Source organism: Opisthocomus hoazin, chromosome 30, assembly GCF_030867145.1.
Source record: "Opisthocomus hoazin isolate bOpiHoa1 chromosome 30, bOpiHoa1.hap1, whole genome shotgun sequence".
NCBI lineage: Eukaryota > Metazoa > Chordata > Aves > Opisthocomiformes > Opisthocomidae > Opisthocomus > Opisthocomus hoazin.
Window position 1 is genome coordinate 4,124,887 of NC_134443.1, and position 18,079 is coordinate 4,142,965.

At 47.1% G+C, this 18,079-nt stretch overlaps 1 protein-coding gene across 5 annotated transcripts in view; it reads right to left on the reverse strand.

Moving 5' to 3' along the window:
• The window catches only part of POGZ (pogo transposable element derived with ZNF domain), a 45,097-nt gene that overhangs the window by 3,223 nt on the left and 23,795 nt on the right, over window positions 1–18,079 (reverse strand). The window contains exons 1-16 of one of the 5 annotated variants that reach the window (XM_075445380.1): window positions 12,854–15,311; window positions 11,592–11,767; window positions 10,574–10,682; window positions 9,321–9,614; window positions 8,354–8,557; window positions 7,581–7,690; window positions 6,840–7,174; window positions 6,014–6,168; window positions 5,424–5,524; window positions 4,394–4,540; window positions 3,316–3,450; window positions 2,625–2,797; window positions 1,926–2,066; window positions 1,227–1,286; window positions 778–890; window positions 51–75 (exon numbers count right to left, since the gene is read on the reverse strand). In XM_075445380.1, the coding sequence (XP_075301495.1) occupies window positions 51–75; window positions 778–890; window positions 1,227–1,286; window positions 1,926–2,066; window positions 2,625–2,797; window positions 3,316–3,450; window positions 4,394–4,540; window positions 5,424–5,524; window positions 6,014–6,168; window positions 6,840–7,174; window positions 7,581–7,690; window positions 8,354–8,557; window positions 9,321–9,614; window positions 10,574–10,682; window positions 11,592–11,693 (2,204 nt within the window). In that variant the 5' untranslated portion in view covers window positions 11,694–11,767; window positions 12,854–15,311. Of the gene's footprint in view, window positions 1–50; window positions 76–777; window positions 891–1,226; window positions 1,287–1,925; window positions 2,067–2,624; window positions 2,798–3,315; window positions 3,451–4,393; window positions 4,541–5,423; window positions 5,525–6,013; window positions 6,169–6,839; window positions 7,175–7,580; window positions 7,691–8,353; window positions 8,558–9,320; window positions 9,615–10,573; window positions 10,683–11,591; window positions 11,768–12,109; window positions 12,348–12,853; window positions 15,312–18,079 lie in introns of those variants that run through there. The other 4 variants (XM_075445378.1, XM_075445377.1, XM_075445376.1 and 1 more) reach the window with 4 other exon arrangements.

Consider the following 18,079-nt stretch of genomic DNA (forward strand, 5'->3'; position numbering starts at 1 on the left):
CCCACCAACGGAACCCGAGGACGGCAGACGGGAGGGTACAAAGAGTTTACCTGGAATGTGATATCCAAGAAGGCCCTGTTAAGAGAAACAGAACAACAAAACCATGTGTAGCTCAGCAAACAAACACTGAGGCAGCACAAGCAAACCAGTCCTCTTCCAGAGCGCAGGATCAGCGTCCCTCTGCTGTCTGTTGCTTCGAAAACTCACCTCGCCTCCTCCCACCCCCACGTGCCACCCACCCAGACTAACAAGTGCAGGCTGCTCAACGGGGCAGAGCCGCACTGCTCAGCAGCCGCTGGAGACAAACAGCAAAACCCCACGTCCGTTTGAAATCACCCCAGGAGTTTGGTTCGGCAGGTGCAGCTTTGGGCAGCTCCCTGCAGGCAATGCCCCTTCACGAGCCGGGGTAATTCCCAGCAGCTGCCGGCTCCGTTCCCAGCCCAGCACCAGCAGCGGCTTAGGGCCTCCTGGTGTCATGGAGGGACAATGCTGTCGCAGAGGAACTCGCTGAAGCCCTCAGCATTGTCCCTCCCTGGGAAGATCTCATGAAAGCGGCGTTCCGACACAGCTGAGCTCCGGGCAGAGCCAGCCTTGCTTCAAGCTCAGCGCTCCCATCTCCATGACAATGGACGCTCCTTCAGCGGCTCCAGCAGGTCCCCAAGGACTGGGGACTCCGAGAGCGCTCAGCCCAATGATAAACAAAGACGTGTTTGACCTGGACTCTGAACTGATGCAGTATGTCCCGCATGGGTTTTCTGCAACTTTTCAAACTCTTACCTTGGAAAATAATGTTACTAAACTCGTGTGACGGATTGAAGACCAGATGTTTGGCCATCACATCACCCTCAGACGTTACAAAGAGGCAAGAGGAACAGGACAGCTTCACACCACTGGAAGGGGAAAAAAAAAGACAGACAGAAGTGAGCGTAGTGCCAGTGTCAGGTACAAAAACACACACATCCGCTCCCAGACCATTCGGAAGAAAAGTCATCCTCCAGCGCATGCAGGCAGCGTCCCACCCCGAAACACCGACTCCCTCGGGCAGGCACAGGAGTCTGAGGCAACGTATTTGCCCTTCATTCAACACATTTTCCTGCGCAGCAAAAAATAAGCAGAGCTTCTTCAGAAGCAGATGATGAAAGAAAAGAGCAGAACTGGAAAAATCAGGCAGTGAGTGCACATTAGATTCCCAGGTGATCACAGTAAGATGACGAGCGTTCCATTACCAGGCAGTATAGTTTTTAAACAAAGCCAAGTATTTGGGACTCTTCCGAGGAACATGGTTGCTGTAAGACAAAAGAGAGTTTATTAAGTGTCAGAATCACTCCGGGTATTTACAGAGCTACAAAACCAGGCAAAATACAGCACATTTACAAGGACAGACCCAGTCCTCGTTTTAACAGTCTTGAATTCAAGGAAATAAAACTCTGTGTCTAAATAAAAACAACTGTACAGTACCACTCCGAAAGGCCCAGATTCGGGAGTAACTGCTCTGCCACCCTCTTCTGTGGTCTAGCCGGGGTCCTGCACAGACCACAGGCTTGTAGCGGCACGGCACGACCCTCCCCTTCCCATTTTCTTTTTCAAGTTATTAAATCTAAGATGAGAGTTTTGCAAGAAATCCTAGGAGCACTGACAAATCCGTTTTCTGCAGCAGCACGCAGTACACACGTCTTTAGCTACAACACGGAGAGTTCGGAATGAATCTTTCCGCTCCTGCGCTCAGCCTTCTCCTCTCGTTTGCAGGCTGCTGCCCGTGTCTGCGCCGACACCGAACACCCCTCCGGAGTCTCACAAACCGCTGCAGTGAACTGGCACTTCCCGAGAGCCCGTTCTTACAGCGCAGACAGACAGACAGACAGAGCCGTGCCGCTGCATGCAGGCAGGAGGCATTTCTGCCGCCGCGTCGCGAGACTCACACCTACTTGATCATGTGGTTGGCGTAAGCTCTGGAGCAGCACGTGCTGTAGCGACACAGCGAACAGTGCACGTAGGTGGGAAAGTGGTTGGGGAAGTCGGGGATTTCGAAGCTGCACTCCAGACACGTCTGCCTGCCCAAGACACTCCTGAGGAGAAGAGGGGTATTTTCATCAGTGTCTGAACAGACATCTTTGGAGTTATAACATTCATCAGGACAGAGAAGAATTTAACGACATGCAAACTTTCAGAGTCTGCAGCCCAACTAGTCTCATCTTACACCCTAGCTTCCTAGGGTGCCTCGGTGCCAGGCTAAACACTTCCCACTTGCTGCAGTCCGGAGTACAGAATTTTAGAGTGGATAATAAATAAAAAAATAAAAAAATACAAAAAGAAAAAAAAATATTGAAGGCAGCAGGACACAGGATGGGCAGAAACCCCTTGTGCTGACGACACTCCGCTGCTTCTATAAAAGCGCCTAGCTAATTCTGTATGTCGCAGCTTTACCTTAAGGGCTTTCAGAGCATGACTTAATCCTGGTTTTGTGGGAAGCTAGATTCTCCTCCCATAAAGTTTCCGTGGCAACCGGTAAGACAGAGCTGCCCAGTGCTGAGGATCATATTATCCGTCACTGTGGCATTAAAAAACGCTAACTACGTTTCCTTTAAAAACCTTTTTTAGTTTAAAATTTAGCAAAATGTTCTGACATTTTTTTGACCGCTCTCTTCTGGACATTCCTCTGGACAGGCGGATACAGGAAGATGGGCTGGGGATCGGTAGAAGATGACAGCGGAGTGGTTTCCTGCCCCGTGCCCTGCGGCATGTCATTTGAAGACACCAGCACCGTCCGTGGCTGTCCTCTAGATGCCCTGATTGTAACCTGCAGGAAACAGAGACACCCACACCTCCTAAAACACAAGGGCAGAAGCGATCTGTCCACATTCAGACTCCTCTGCCTGGAGCAGTCTCTCAGAGTCTTAGCAGAGAACAAGGAGATGCTCCCAGGACACGACTCGTCCCACCCAGGGCAGCAGTAGCCTAGAAGGGGACACACCACCTGAGCCCCCGAAGTGCCTGCTCATCCCTAACGACTGCAGAGGGCATCCAGACCGCGTGACCGGACACCTGCGCTTGCAGGAACCTTCGTTAGGAGAGCTCAATCCCGGAGTGCCACTTCCACCTCCTGTCCCTCTTGCTTATCATTTCTACGAAGTATCTGATTATCTACACACACACACCACGGGCAGAATACAAAGTGGTTTTCTGCCCCAGCGAGTGTGGTTCAAGTGATGCAGATGAAGCAAACACCAGTCTTGCAGCACTTAACACATACACACCCATACGGGCGTTTCCTGAGGCAAGAGAGGAGGGAGCCTGCCGTGAACCTGGGTTTCTTACCTTGGTTCCAGGTTTCAATCCTTCTAATTGTTTGGGCTTTCGGAAAGTTTTGTGGTGCTGCAGCTTGTGTTCAATTTTATCCTTGGCAAATAGGAACTGCAGTCTACACTTGTTGCAGTGATAAACACTCTTCTTCTAAAGCAAATGCAAATGAAATATTTCATTTTTGAGAAACAGAAGTCGCAACACAGAAAATTTTTTTTGTTAAAAAAAAAAAGACGACAAAAAGAGGAAAAACACTTTTCCCTCTTTCAAAGCAAAGCCAGCCCCATTTTTAATTGGCATCTGAAAGTGCTCCCATCACAACATTCCTCTCCCGGCTACGGCCCGTATCTCGGCTGCTTTGGTTTTGGCTTTAAGTTGGATTAAAACCACCAGGCTCTGCAGAGACACCAGGCCTGGAAGCGCCATGGACCAAGCCTTACCCAGCCAGTCTGAGCCCAAGGAAAGCACACTAGCAGCGCAGTGCGTGGGGCAGCCTTCCTTCAAAGGCTGCCTTGCCTCCGCCGGAGCCCGCGAAGGACTTCAGGGCCAGATCAATTCAGGCACTTGCTAAGAGTGCTACATTCCTATATTCTGAAAGTACACTTCAGCTACACCCACACAAAATACGTTGTCCATATAGCCAACATATATGGAAATGGAACACTGAGCTACAAAAAGGATATTCATTTGTGTGCATACGGTATTATTTACTTCTTTATTATCTGGAGATAAAAAAATTTAAACCCCAAACGAACACAGAGACCACTGTTGGTTAATCATCCCATGAAGCAAACAGAGTCCAGCAAAACATGCTTTTTTCTGCTAAGTAACAACGATCTGTGCTACTCCCAAAGGAGCAATGGCTCTTCTCCTCAGCACAATCCCTACGAAAAGTCTGGAATGACAGCACGTGAGCTGTGTTTGTTATGGAGTGAACACAGCACCTACTAAAACCCCTCTTTCAACCAAGTTTTCTTTCTTTCTGTTTTTGTTCCAAACAAACGCTCAGCTGATCACACGCTTGCTACCCACTGAGTCTCTGCGGAGAGGGAACCACCTCAAACAGCAAGCGCCGCGGGCCCTGCCGCAGTACCTGATGCCTCATGAAGTGCTGCTGGAAAGCGTTGCCGTTCTTAAAGACTTTGAGACAGTAAGGACAGAGCAGGTGCCGCGTGTCTTCGTGGATCATTCGGAAATGGCTGTCCACCTCAGAATAGAGCGATGAACGATACTGACAGACCTACAGGAGTGGGCAGAAACACCGGACAGTGAAGTAACACAGGAATCTCTCCCACATCCACCACTGCAACACGGAGATCTTCTCAGCAATGCCCAGATCCCCACACATACGTATCAGGGGAGTTTAGGAACCAGGTCCTAAAGAACCTGCTAACTTATTCCAACTGTGAGACACTAAATCAGGCAGTGTATATTCAGACTAGTTTGGAGAAACAGATTTGAACTACTTGTATAAAAAGAAAGTAGTGACAATTCAAGCTCCAGATCCAAGAAAAGGAGATAAAAATGGAGAGACAGTCAACGCAAAGCAGTTGGAATATATTAAAGACAATTTCTTCAGGGTCTATGTAAAATGCAGAATTCAGAACATTAGCACAACATATTTTAGAAGTTTTTTCTCTGTTTTTTTCTTTTTGGAAGGACAGTATTAGGACCTTTGGGTGGAGATGACACGTTCAGAATCGATGCAAGCACAAATCTCATGGCAACAGAGTGTCAAGAAAAGGTATCACACAAGCAACATAATCTCATCTGCTCCAGAGTGACAACTTCTCTTTATGGCACAGCAATTTGCCTGCAGGCCCTGGGAGGAAAAAAAAAATCAGGCTCTGAATGCCACTGGGACTAAACAAACGTCCATCAAGCTGATCCAGCTTCAGAGTGCTGGGAACTGGTGGCAAGCATTCAGCTACTGGTGCTGCCCTAACAGCCAGTGGACTTCAAGTCCACACCTGGAAAAAACGCAATGGGCTCCACAGCACCGTTCCACGGCCCAAGTCTGTTTTGGACCCCTGTGAGCCACGCACTTTGCCGAAAAGTGCCAGATTTCCTCTTATCCTCTAGTTTGCACTTATGAAGTCCAGCCCCTAAACCACTTTTAATACCTGGCAAACATAGGGCATCTCCCCCGGCTTGTGCGTGTCCTTCATGTGCTGCAGGAACATTGGCTCACTCTCGAATGCCCATTCGCAAATCTTGCACTTTGCTGCAAAAGAAAGGAAAAGCAGCTAACGGCCGGCAGGCAAAAAACCCCTGCTGAAACACACCACAGCAACTTGTACCTGGCAGTGCGACAACTGCAAACGAAAGAAAACCAACCAGCCCTCAGCTCCGAGCTGTGCAGACAAGACATACGCTGAGGTTTCCAGAAGGCGGCAAAAATCTCTTAAACAAAATGGTGGGTACAAGTCGGAAGATGCCCGAACAAGGAAACTGCCAGTTATTTTAAAACGGATGTCAACCTACCGGTAAAAATTCAGTTCTACCCCGACATTATTATTGAACTCGATCTCTAAAATACTCTTGCCAGTAAGTTTGCAGAAATGTAGTTTAGATGGATTTTTCTGCTGGCCTACAGAACCAAGGGACCACGGGGCGTGGTGGCACAGACACTCCTTTCGCAACAGATTTGCAGTTAATACAAGAGAGAAACCCTCTCAAACCTAACCAAAGGACAACAGCAAAATCAACTTACTCGTTGACTCATAGGGGCTGTGGACATTCTCCAAGTGACACTGTAGCTGAAACGGAGTGGAGAACTGTCTGTAGCAATGCTGACAGATGGTGTGGACATCCACCTCTCCATTCTGCTGATCCAGTTCAACGTGGTGCTTCATGTGGTTCATGAATCTTATGGCGGGGAAGAGAAAGTGTGTCAACAGAAATCCAAACCTTTGGCCCCTGCAACCCTGAAAGCATTCTGAACGCTGCACCACAAGTTTTTTTAACAGCATTAAGATGTTTCCTTCTTGCTCTTCCCATCGAAAGCAAGCAAAATCTCCCTAAGCCTAGGGGAAGAGAGTGAACAGAGTTTGCTGCACAGAGGCTGTACCACTTGCTTTTGAGCACTTCTGACCCCAACCAGGCATTCCGCTGATGACAACAAAACACTTGTCACGATAGATCAACATAGTGGCTGGCTCAGACGAATACACTATTTCATAAAAATACTTTTTCCCTGAGTTGAAAAAGCATCGAAATAAAGATGAGAAGAGCTGTTCCTCGAGAGCAGTTATCTCCTACTATCTAGTCAGACTAGTGATGAGCAAATGAGACTCCTCTGCTGAAAAACATACATGTAATCATTCTAACCACGCAATCTTCTTACAACTTTTGCCCTGACTGAACTGTGTGACAATGGGCAATTCTCCTTTTTGTGCTTCAGTTCTGCTCTTAAGCTACAATTCTGGGAAAGCCATAGGGCCCGAGAGACTGACGCTTACAACTCATTTTTACCTCTGCAGGTCGCAGGTATTCAGAACAGTGTGGACTGTTTTTGTGGCACAGCGCATTCGTCTTACCGTATGTTGTTCTTTAGCCTCTTGGTGCAGTGTGGACACCTGAAGGAAGTTGGAACCTTGGGGAAGTTCAGTAGCTGGCTCACTTTGCCACCATCTCTGCCATAGTAGAAATCATCTACTAACATAATGAGCTTGCTTTGGGATGAGTCAACCATGTTTTCATTCGGCTCTGGAGCTTTAGCAGGTGGGGACAGTGTAGGGATAGGAGTAGAAGAGGGTGGTGAAGCAACAGCTGTAGTTTTTTCTGGAGACGGAGGCTTTGCAGACTGAATATTTGGTTCAGATTCTAGAGATTTTCTTTTCTTGAGGAATTCAACCATTTCAGGGCAGCAGTACTAAAACGAAAAAAAAAATACCCAACAAAAAACCCCACACGTTAAACTGTGTCTAGAAGAACTACACATACTATTAAACAGACAAAGACTAACCAGTACGAAGAAAAGACAGAGGAACTCTAGGAAATTCTTGAGGAAAGTGTAATGCAGAGTCAATATCCAACCTTCTGTTTTGATTGTTTGCCGATACACAAGATTAGAAAATAACTGCATCTCCTGGCCCCAACAGGATGTAACACTGAGGTCCTGCCTCCTTCCAGGGAAGGCCCCTCCTTTGCCTCTCACTTTCTCCTAGTCACATTCGGTTTTTTACACAAGTCCCTGATCTAGGGACAAGAACTAGTCTTTGTACTCCACACTCACCAGCAATTATTCATTAACTGCTCATCGTAGAACGGTTACTTACACACATATGTCCTCTTAAAGCTTCAGTGACTCGGAACTGAGCATCACATCTTGGGCAGACCTTCCTGCCACCATCTTGCAAATCAAACGTGGGAATAGGAGATGAACTGACTGTAACAGGAAAAACACACAAAAAATGAGAATCCTAAATTTAAGCAATCTTTCTGGCATATTGAAATACTTTAGTTTCAAGAGCTGTACTTTCAACTACTAAGTAGACTGGAAGAGGGATGAGAAAGGCAAAAGTATGCAAATTTCAACTTATCTCCTGCTTTTCTTTAATCACGTGTTTCGTTTCTTTAATCAATCATTTGTTTGCTTTGGTTTCCACCAGACTAAAATGCCTCATCTTTGCCTCCAGCTGCAGTAAGAAACTCTGAACGCAGCTGACATGAAAGATACCTTAAATCAACTTCTGGACTCCCACACACCTTAGGAAGGTGCTTCTTTGGAAGAAGAGAGGCAAAGATTTTATCCTTTTGCCTCCTTGTGTAGAGTACTTCAGGTGTGTGTATTTTCAAGATAGCAGCATGCACACCAATAAATCTGAATGCAAAATACGGTACGCAAGCAAATATCCATAAACAAAATACAACCACTGGATAAAAATGTACAGATAACAAAGATGATGAAATTCATAGCAAAGCTTTTCTAGTGTTTATGCCTATTATGAAATCTCAGCAGCTACACGTTAGTGGTTCTTCCTCCAGAGAATAAGTTTCTGAATTCTCAGCAGAATCAATCGAGGTGTAAGACAGCTGCTACAGACCATACCTTTTAATGATGATGATGACGACGACTCTGAAACACTAGATCTCTGGGAACCATGCACAGGGCTGCTGTTGGAAACCACCAGCGGGCCAGGGCTCTGCCCTAACGAGGGAACGGTGTTCACGGTATTCACTAGCTTAGCAACCTCGTTGCTGTTCTCACCAGTCACTCCAGGTCTCTTGACAGTCACAAAGCTTGCGATACTCACTGCCAAGGGAACGGATAATACAACACCACTAATGAGGAATCAGTAAGATCTGATCCACTGCGTGAATCCCGTCCCCATCTAGTATGCCTTGTCTCTTGTTTGTCTACCTTGAGGCTTCACCAAAGACGACGAAGCCATCAATTACCCTGCCCAGTAATTCGAAGTGGGGCAGGACTGGGAAAGCGAATTTCCCTAACCTTCCAGATCGCACTCCAAGATATGAGCCAAGTCCCATGATGAACTGAACAGGATACTGATGGTCACAAAAATCATTTGTATTTCTTTTCTAAATGCAGCTGTCTGTGATTACGGTCAATTGAAGCTAAAAATAACCTGACTACTTGCTGTGTGAAGAAATATTTTAAATTGTTTGTCACTATTCTTGAGCAATCATTTCACTCATGAGTTCAGCCAACATTAAAATAAAAAAAGCAAAGGGGTTAGTTTCCGATTGTGTTCATCCTCTATTTGCCTTCACCTTTCAAAAAATACAAGTGATTAACAAATAGCGTGTTTCACTTCTGGGGACTTTTAATGGACGGTCTCAGAACGTTCGACAAAACAAAATTTAACCTGATGGCAGGATCATCCTTATTTTCCAGGTTGGTGAGAGAGATGAAGCATGAGTCAGTGACAGAGGCAAAAATAGAACCCCAGAGTTCTGACTCAACTTCTGCCTTGTAGCTGCTACGCCGTATGTCTGGAGATCAAACGACAGTGTTACACACTTCAGTCCCCTCGCTTTTCCGTGGCAAGTCTTACCTAATTTGGGGTTAGTGGCTTGACTGGACTGCCCTGGCTGCTGCACAGTTAACTGTCCCAGTGCTGTTGGCTGCGTTGGAGTAGGAGTTGTGGAGGTGCTGGGAGTGGACTTACTTTGCTGTTGTGCCTGGGACTGTGGTACAGTGCTCCTGATGGTTAGCGTGGCCGGAATGACCGTAGTGAAAGTGTTGGTGGTGGGTCGGACCGGCATGGTTGTACCTGGTCTCACCTGGGCCATTTGAGAGAACACCTGAGGAACTCCAACTGTTGGTTTAACAAACTGGGTACCTGGGGCTTCAAAAACAAATGAATGAACGAGGTAGATCAAGTCACTGAATTCCATTCCCTGCACAGTAATACCTGAGTGCAACCTATTTTCCAACACCACTGAGCTCCCAAAACTCCTGCTAATTTCAGTGGAAGCTTTAAGAGTTCAGCACCTTAATTTCACTTCTCAGGCAGACTAGAACTGGATATGAATGCAGAGTGAAGATTGTATTTACAACTTTTTTTCAGGTGGAATTCTCCAAAAGGCCCAAGCAGCTTACAAGCATAAATCCCACCGACTCTCATGGGGCTCATAGTCCTAGTCACTAGGCCCAACAGAAACCCATGGAAGGCTTCTTATAGCAGGACAAGGGTGATCTCACAGTTGCAAACTAATCTGCAACATGAGGCTTTGGAGGTTTGTTCTGGGGAGAATGAAAGGTGACTCATCACTAGCACTGTTGCTCTGTTGTAAGGCAGATGTCTGGTGATCCGTGGTTCTTAGTCCTTCTGATGGTGCATGACATGATCTGGTAGCAGAAGTCAGTGTTAGAAAAATCATCCTCAGGATGAGGATTGGTTTCCAGGCAGTTGGGGAGCACTAGCATGGCATGGGGAGACTCTGAAAGGCAGGAAGAGGGGTGCTCGTGGGCTGGGATGTTGAAATTAAGTTAACTGGGGAGGCTTTTTGAAGAGGCTAGATTCTATGGAGCCCTGAGGCAGACATTCCTTCCAGCTGGCAGTCCCCTACTCTGCAAAGTGGTCTGTCACCACGACCAAAGGCCCTACTGTGCTGCAAAATGACGAGCAGAATTACAGCCACAAATATGGACAAACCTCACCTGCTACAGAACTGAACTCGCCCCCCTCGTTACAGCTACTAGATATGTAGGTGAAATACAGATTTCAAATTAGTATTTTTTTTTTAAACCCTTGGTAGTCTAAAAAGGAAAGTGACGGTGGCTTTGGCTTGTTTCAGTCCTTACCTGGGACGAGGGTGATGGGTCTAACGGTTTGCCCTTGCTGTACATTCAGAACAATTCCAACCTGGTTCATTGTGTTTTGTACAGGCCGCACATTCCTCACGGGAAACCCCTGCAAACAGTACCGTTACCATTCACGCACCGAGCATACCCGAAACACTTTCAATCTGAGTTTTCTACCCTAAAAAACAAATAAACAAACCAAAAAAACCCCTGCATCGCTATCATCTACAGATCAACCGAACTATGAAGCCGTACTGTTCTCTGCCAGCACCTTACCCCACAGCAGGGCCACCTTCCTCGTACTCTCCAACACTCTGATACCCAGCCTCCACTCTCCACCTCTCCTTCCCAAAGCACCTACAGGTATCTTCTCCCAGGTCTTAAACAATTTATCAACCCGTATTTGAAGCAGAGGTAGCTTCCTGGGCTAGAAAAAGCTGCAACACGCAAAGATGAAGTTTTAAATTTCTTTTTTCTTTTTCTAAAATCAGGAGCTCTGGTAAACACGAGCACTCATTTTGGAGGAGTGCTTCCCCAGGAAAGTGCCTGCAGAAGCCAGTGGACATTAAAAAAAATTACCCACATGTTTCCCAGGAAAAAAAAAACACAAAGTAGTTAGGTATTCAGCGAGGTGAAATTCATGCGGAGCGGACAGGCCCACCTACGGCAGGGAGCCAGGCTCTCCTGGTAAGGCTACAAGTGAGAGGCAGCGTGAAGTCCCACCAGATCTGTGCTGGCTCCACGGGACCTGCCGAGGTGTGGAACACAGCCGGTTTTCTCAAGTGAGATTCAACTGCAGAATGACTAGGAACACAAGCTACTTCCAAACAAAGCTATTTCTAAATCTACATAAATTAAAAAACAACCCCCCCAAGATTTCAGCTCAAGTCTCACATCCACTAAAGTGCACAAGAAAAACTGAAGCAGGCAACTGATTATTTCTCCACAGAGAACAGCCTTCCGTGGGCGAGTGCACCAGACCTCCCGGCTCAGCCACGCTGGCTGGCAGAGCGCTCACCTGGGTGGTTATGAAGATGGGCTGGCTGGTCACCGGTGAATTGGTGACATGGTTGGCATTCTGCATGATCTGTACAGGTCGTAACACTGGCTGAGTCACCATTGTGCCCAGACCCGAGGTCGGGTTCTGGGTAAGGATTAGCGGCTGTCCACTTTGCTGAACAAGAGGATTGCCAGCTGGAAGAGAAACAGAGACACAGCAAAAGTCACATTTGTCAGGTAAAAAGGCTGCCGCTTCTTACACACACTCTCATGGTAATTTCAGTCTTCAGAAACTGAATGAGTTTTCCAGATCATGCTTTAAAAGTAAACTTTTGAAACCATCCAGCCCTTCCATATATTGTTTTAATATTCATATATAGACTAGGACTTTCCAAGCTGCCTAGGAACTCGGTGTTCGAATCCCTTAGCCTTGAGCAACCTCAGAGACTGATTACTCTGGCTCCTACATGCCCTTTGAACACAGCAGCTAAAGAAAATATTTTTTCTAGTCTCATTAACTATTAAGTAAAAATTCACCTGCTGGCAGATACTGGGAAAACTTATGCTGAACCAGTACAACCCCTGGCACGCGATGTGTACCAGAAGTGGAGCAACACTGAAAGTGTCTGAGCAGCATCGACAATCACAGACCATCGGGGACACCGGAGTCTGCCGAGGGCTTCAATTAACCAGGACCAGGGGGTCACAAGAATTCTGAAGTAAACTAAAGTTTTCTTCAGCTTCCTCAGACAGAAACAGGACCATGGGACTGAACCTTCATGAAGTGGCAAACAAAATTCAACACAAGACGGGAAAAAAAAAAAGAGACTGAGAACATCTGGATCACGCTGAAATCCTGCTGTGAGGTCTGTGTCACAAGAATATCTTACAATGGTTCAAAGTGCTTATTCTCTTGATTCAAAAATGAATTATCCTGCTTGAAAAAAGTTAAGATGGGGAAGAGACACTAGTCTTCTCCGCTAAATGCATATCCCTCATATCACACAACACATGCAATATTCACACAAGTGCTTTGGTGTGAGCACACGTTCCTATCACTACAACCCCCCAGGCTACGGCAGCTCAGCAAGACACCACGCGCCAGCCGAGAGCCGCTGCCTGTGCAGGTGCTCCCAGCCAGCTTCATGGAAGTAAAACCACTCTAACAACCTCCCAGGGCTTTATACTACTGGATTTTATTCCGTATTTGCTTGTTTGACAGTAATGTGCACTTTACACTAAGCAGCAGTTACTCGATTCCTTGCAACTGCGCCGATGTACCTGCCAGGGAGCTCTGACACTGGTGTTACCCACCACCGCGCCCAGAGGATTTCCCTGATGGATTATCACTGCACGCATCTGCTACGGACCTGCTGCTTACGGACACAGCTGCCTAGTAGCAGCGCCATGAGCCTCTGTCCTCGGGCACACAGCGCCTGCTGAAGGTTTGACTGCTAGCATCCCACGGCCACTGCTGGAGTTACCTCACGCTTTCCAGTACCTGCAGATGAAAAAGCGACCCTCTTGTTTTGTGAGCTGCTAACAGTACGGATCAAGTTTTCCACGACAGGAGTCTGCTTCAATGATTTTTTTTGTGGTAGGCTGCCACAAGTAAAATCGTTCCGTTGTCAAAGAAAAGCCAACTTTGCTTCTTCTGCTGCCCTTTTTCTGTTGTGACATCCTTCCTCTGCACAGCTGCCCCTGGGCCTCCCATGATCTCCGACTACCCCAGGGAAACCCACCCTGATCAGCTTCTGGACGTCTCCGTTTGCACCGGCCCCGCAGACGCTCACTAGCAGTTTGGCCGTGCCCTTCAGTCACGACCCCATTTGTCCCACGCGCGCTCCCCCTTCCACAAGCTCTTACCTGCCAGCCAGAGCAGACTTGCAATATTTGGACAGAATGAGGAAATTCAAACCCAGGAATAGCGCCCAACTGCTTCTGGCAACTTGGGGACCAATGCTGCACCAAAACAAAGATCAGAGGAGCCTCCCATCTACTGCCAATGTTCGCTAGCACCCGAGACGGGGAAGGATTTGAAAGGAACAGAAGAGGGGATGAAGGAGGAGGCAGTGAAGAAACATGCTTGGGATGAAATGGTCTACAACCACCAAGGTACCGGTTCAGAGAACGCAGAACAAACCTTTGCTACCAAAAGCCACTAATGATGCTCAGCAGAACCCTTCTGATGTCGTTCCCCTCCAGTGGCCAGTCTACTGGAGGATGGACACAATTCTCTGCTCCCACGCAGCATGTCAGCTGCAGCCCATGCTGTAGATCCAGCTAAGCAGTAAGCAGAAAGATCGGCTACTGTAGTTTTCATACACCCTCTGACAACACCAGCTTTCACTCACAGCCAGGCATCGTGTTTTCCACAGAAATCCACCCCACTTTGGACACAGCACGGACGATGGGCAGGGAACAAATCACAGCTATGCTGGAAACAAGGCGACGTCTGTACACGCCCACCTCTTGCACTGTAAACAGTGGAAATACGATGGGAGCACGGGACCATCGCAGAGACGGGTGTTTGGTGCTAAGGCTGTTAACTACCATCTGCAAAAAAACGGAATCTTCTTGCATTCAACAGCGTGGCAAAAAACTTGTACCATGGGGGAAGGGAAGACACATAAAAACTAAAAAATCGTGCCACGAATATTTCAAACGCAGCTCCACAAATGAGCCTCAGGGAAGTGAGAAGGCAAAAATCAGTTCCTCAGGCCTGCTACTACTCTAAGCCATGTCCTGAGGGCACAGGGCTTCCAAGCCGGCAGAGGGACGTGCGATATAGGAAGCCCCACAGGAATCTTCCCACCGCAGATTTGCAGCGCAGTATGACATGAGACTGCCAGAATATCCAGGTTGTTTCAGGGCTACAAAATGGTCCAACACTACTGAAGCTGCTGATGTTAGAGGAACGGGTTGCTGTACCCAAACAGCACATGTTTCCTACGTAATTGTGTCAATCCAGGAAAAGACCTGCTGCATGCCAAACTGTTCTGACCCACAGCCAAAACAGCTTCTTTTAATGGAAGATGCTTTACACTGCCAGTCTGGATGCTGCCTGGCTGGCAGTCCTCAGGGTGTACGATCCAAATGTTGTCACGAAGCTTACACCAGGCAGAAACAGCAGGGTGATGGAAGCCTACATCAGAAGGTTCAGTTCCAAGCCACACAACCGCCTGGCCCACACTGCCTCTTGCCTCACGTTTTCACGCTGCTTAGACAGCAAGACGGGGGGGCAAAGCATCAACCGGCAAACACAACCTCAAACCGAGGCAGAGGACGGAGATGCTGAGATGTCACGACGGCTGACAGCCTCCCTTGGACCAATGTCTTCTTTAAGATCAAAACCAACAAGCACAAAGCCACTACTGTCTGAACTCTGTGCATGCTGCCTCCAGTCCCAAGCGAAAAGGGGCACACGCTTCTAGCCTTTGCTGCTTTACAAAGCAAGGTTTCAGAAGAAGGATAGGAAAAGATGGAAGGAGTGAATGAAAACTAGAGACAAATAGACTGGATTTGCAATCTTTAAAAAAATTTAGAGGTAATCCCTTCACCATATGAAAAAAATAAGAAGGTGATTATCAGAGGAGAGACACAGAAGTTGACGAAAAAGAAAAAAAAAGAGAATCTTTGGATATTTGTATCAGGTTCCAAATGTTTACATCCCACCTAGTATCTGACAAAGGCCTGAATCCAGAGCATCAGCCGATCGTTTTCTCCTCCTCAGCGTCCCCAGGATCTTACTCAGCTAACAAGGAGCACACAGTCATCCCCAAATCTTTCCAGGAGTTGAAGCCTTGCCAACCGTTGAAAGTCTGTCACTGCAAATGAGAGGTCTTGCGCTGCCACTGGAACTTCCATGAAATCCTGAAGACTGAAGCTACGATGACCTTGTGGTTAGTACAGAGGCCACTGGGCAACCCCAACTCCTTCTGGCACTCCTTTGGAGTTTACAAATAATCTGGGAAGACTTGTACTAGTTTAACAAACAAAAGATGGCTCTGGGTTTAAGTCCATTTTAAAGCAGAGACCAGCTGACAAAGATCTTCTGGTCAAATCAGTCCAACGATTTTGACTCTTTTCTCTCAGTGTGGACTTGGCAGGTCCCTGCCACGTTGCTCTCTCCTGAAACACTACCATTACTAGACAAAACAATAGCAGAAGCATATAGAAATACTCTAATTCCTTACCAGAGACTGCAGGTTCTTTTCAATGTGGCCAGGATAGACACAGTTGTATGCCCTTTTTTTTTTTTTTCCCCAGGCTTTGGTAGACTTTCAGAAGCAAGAATGACAAGCCTTCTGCAGTAGCATGTCCAAGAGCGTGCAGTACTTCTCTTAGATTGTTTCCAAGGAGGTCTGTAAGGTTTCCACAGGTCCTGGAGCACCTTGAACTCACCGGCCAAGACAGACGCGCATAGATTCACTACTTCATCTAGGGAGAATGAGGAGACCATGGCAGAAATCAGCTGCTGTGAAAGAAAAATTACGTTCTTCTCTCTTCTCCTCCTGCCTCTCAAGGGTATGATTTTCCAAGTAGCTCGCTGGAAATGGCTTAATTGGCTTCTTGGAGAAAGGTGATTTAGATCCAAGTGCCAACTGACGAAGCAAGCCTCCTGAACAGCCCATTTAGTCCAATGATCCTTGCGAATCCTAGGCCTCTTCCTACACTTCTTGAACTCCTCCTTGACTTCCAGGGTGCTACCAGGAAGGCAGAATGTAGACATGTAGCAGAGGAGTTTCTTTATCCTCTCTCTCAACTAAGCACAGCACAGACGCTCTCCTCTAAAGGAGAAGCCACTGTTGTTGGATGTGCCCTGTGTGTTCACAGAAGAGGTCGGACTGACAAACCTCTTTGGATCTGACACTCCAGAAACCCCACATGGATGACCTGTACTTCACAACCATGTGACCCTCCCAGAGAAGAACGCTAGCGCTGAGCCCATCAACAAGTTACTCTGCACTGTGAGCAACCAAAGCGCAGAGATAGGGACCTCAAAAGTAGAGCACGCCACGCCACTGCCAAGGAGGCCATCAGTGCCAAGGCTCCCACCACTGACAATCCACCTCAAAATCGGTGATAAATGGTTAGGACGGGGGTCAGCACCTCATGATGTAGAGGTTACCATATACGCAGACTTTGAATTCAAACACTGGGGCATCAATAAAGGTCCTTTCAGGCTTACAAAGGGAAGACTAATAAGCCTGGGATGACTCAGTTCCTTGATGACTTTGCTCTCCAAGGAATGGCCCTCGGCAGCCAGCACCAATAGCTGAAGGGCGAAAAGAAGCAACGTAGGGACACACCATGAAGGTTTAATAGCAGGTGATTTGGGCACCAAGTGGAGTCAGCTCAGCAGGGACTCCCTGAGAAGTCAGGGATTACCAGGGCTGGGGACAGGCACTTGTAGGTATCCACGGAGCTTTCCGTCCTTCTTAGGAGAAGCAACTGCAGGTGGCTCCTGTGCTCTCTCTGAACCTACTTCCAGAAAGCACGACAGGTCAAGCATGGCTCCAAGGCATATCCTTCCAGACACGGGAAGCACAGGGAGGAAAGCTCAGGGAAGCTCCTGCCGTAGCACCACTCCCTAGGTGACAGGCCAGCTGAGCTCGATGTAAACAGACGTACCATTTTTGTCAACAAGTGTAAGAGAGCGAAATCATACGAAATGTTCCATCGGGTTCAGGGGAGAGCGGGCTCACAGGGCAGTACGCAGAGTAAGCAGGCTCTGCAAGCGTCCTGTCACGCTGACGCTGGCAGTGATTTAAACTAGACTAAGCTTCCTCGCTTCCCATCCTAGCCTGACTTAGCCATATACTGTTACACATTTGCTGTGGATTAAATACACGGGCAGTATTTTCTTCTATAGTTTCTACATTTTCAGGACAAAAAGCATTTTGCCATTCTTGTGGTGAAAAGAAATACAGGAATGCAAGTACTATTTTTATCTGGTGGTGGAATTATTAAAAAGCAGTCAAGCTGCCAAGCTGGCGTGTTGCATGGCACCCATCTCACCTTCTCGTCAACAAGAGTGAGTTTTTGGATAGGAGGACTCTGTGGAAATGGACAGACGTTTAAGTTACACCGACTAGCTATGTACCTGTAGGTAATATAAGAAAGAACTGGTTGGAGTGGGATATAGGTATAGCTAAAAGCAATCAAAGGAAATTAAGGAAAGAAAAAATTAGGCCAAGTGTCACTTCAAATATATTTAGCTTTCAGTAATTTTTTCTTTTATGTCCCAGTAATTTGAGACATTTTAAAACTAATCTGCAGGGAAAAATTTGGATCCAGCAGAAAGATGGAAAAAGAGAAGCTGACATTTCCACTTTCAGTTTGGACATCCTGTTTCTTGATTTTTGGACACGGGCTCATTTCTGTCCAGCCCAGTACGCACGCCTGCTCGGTTCATTCAAAGGAGTACCTGTGGTTTGTGTACATCAACGTTCAGAACTACAACACACCTCACAACAAATTCCAGCACATTTGTTGACATATGAT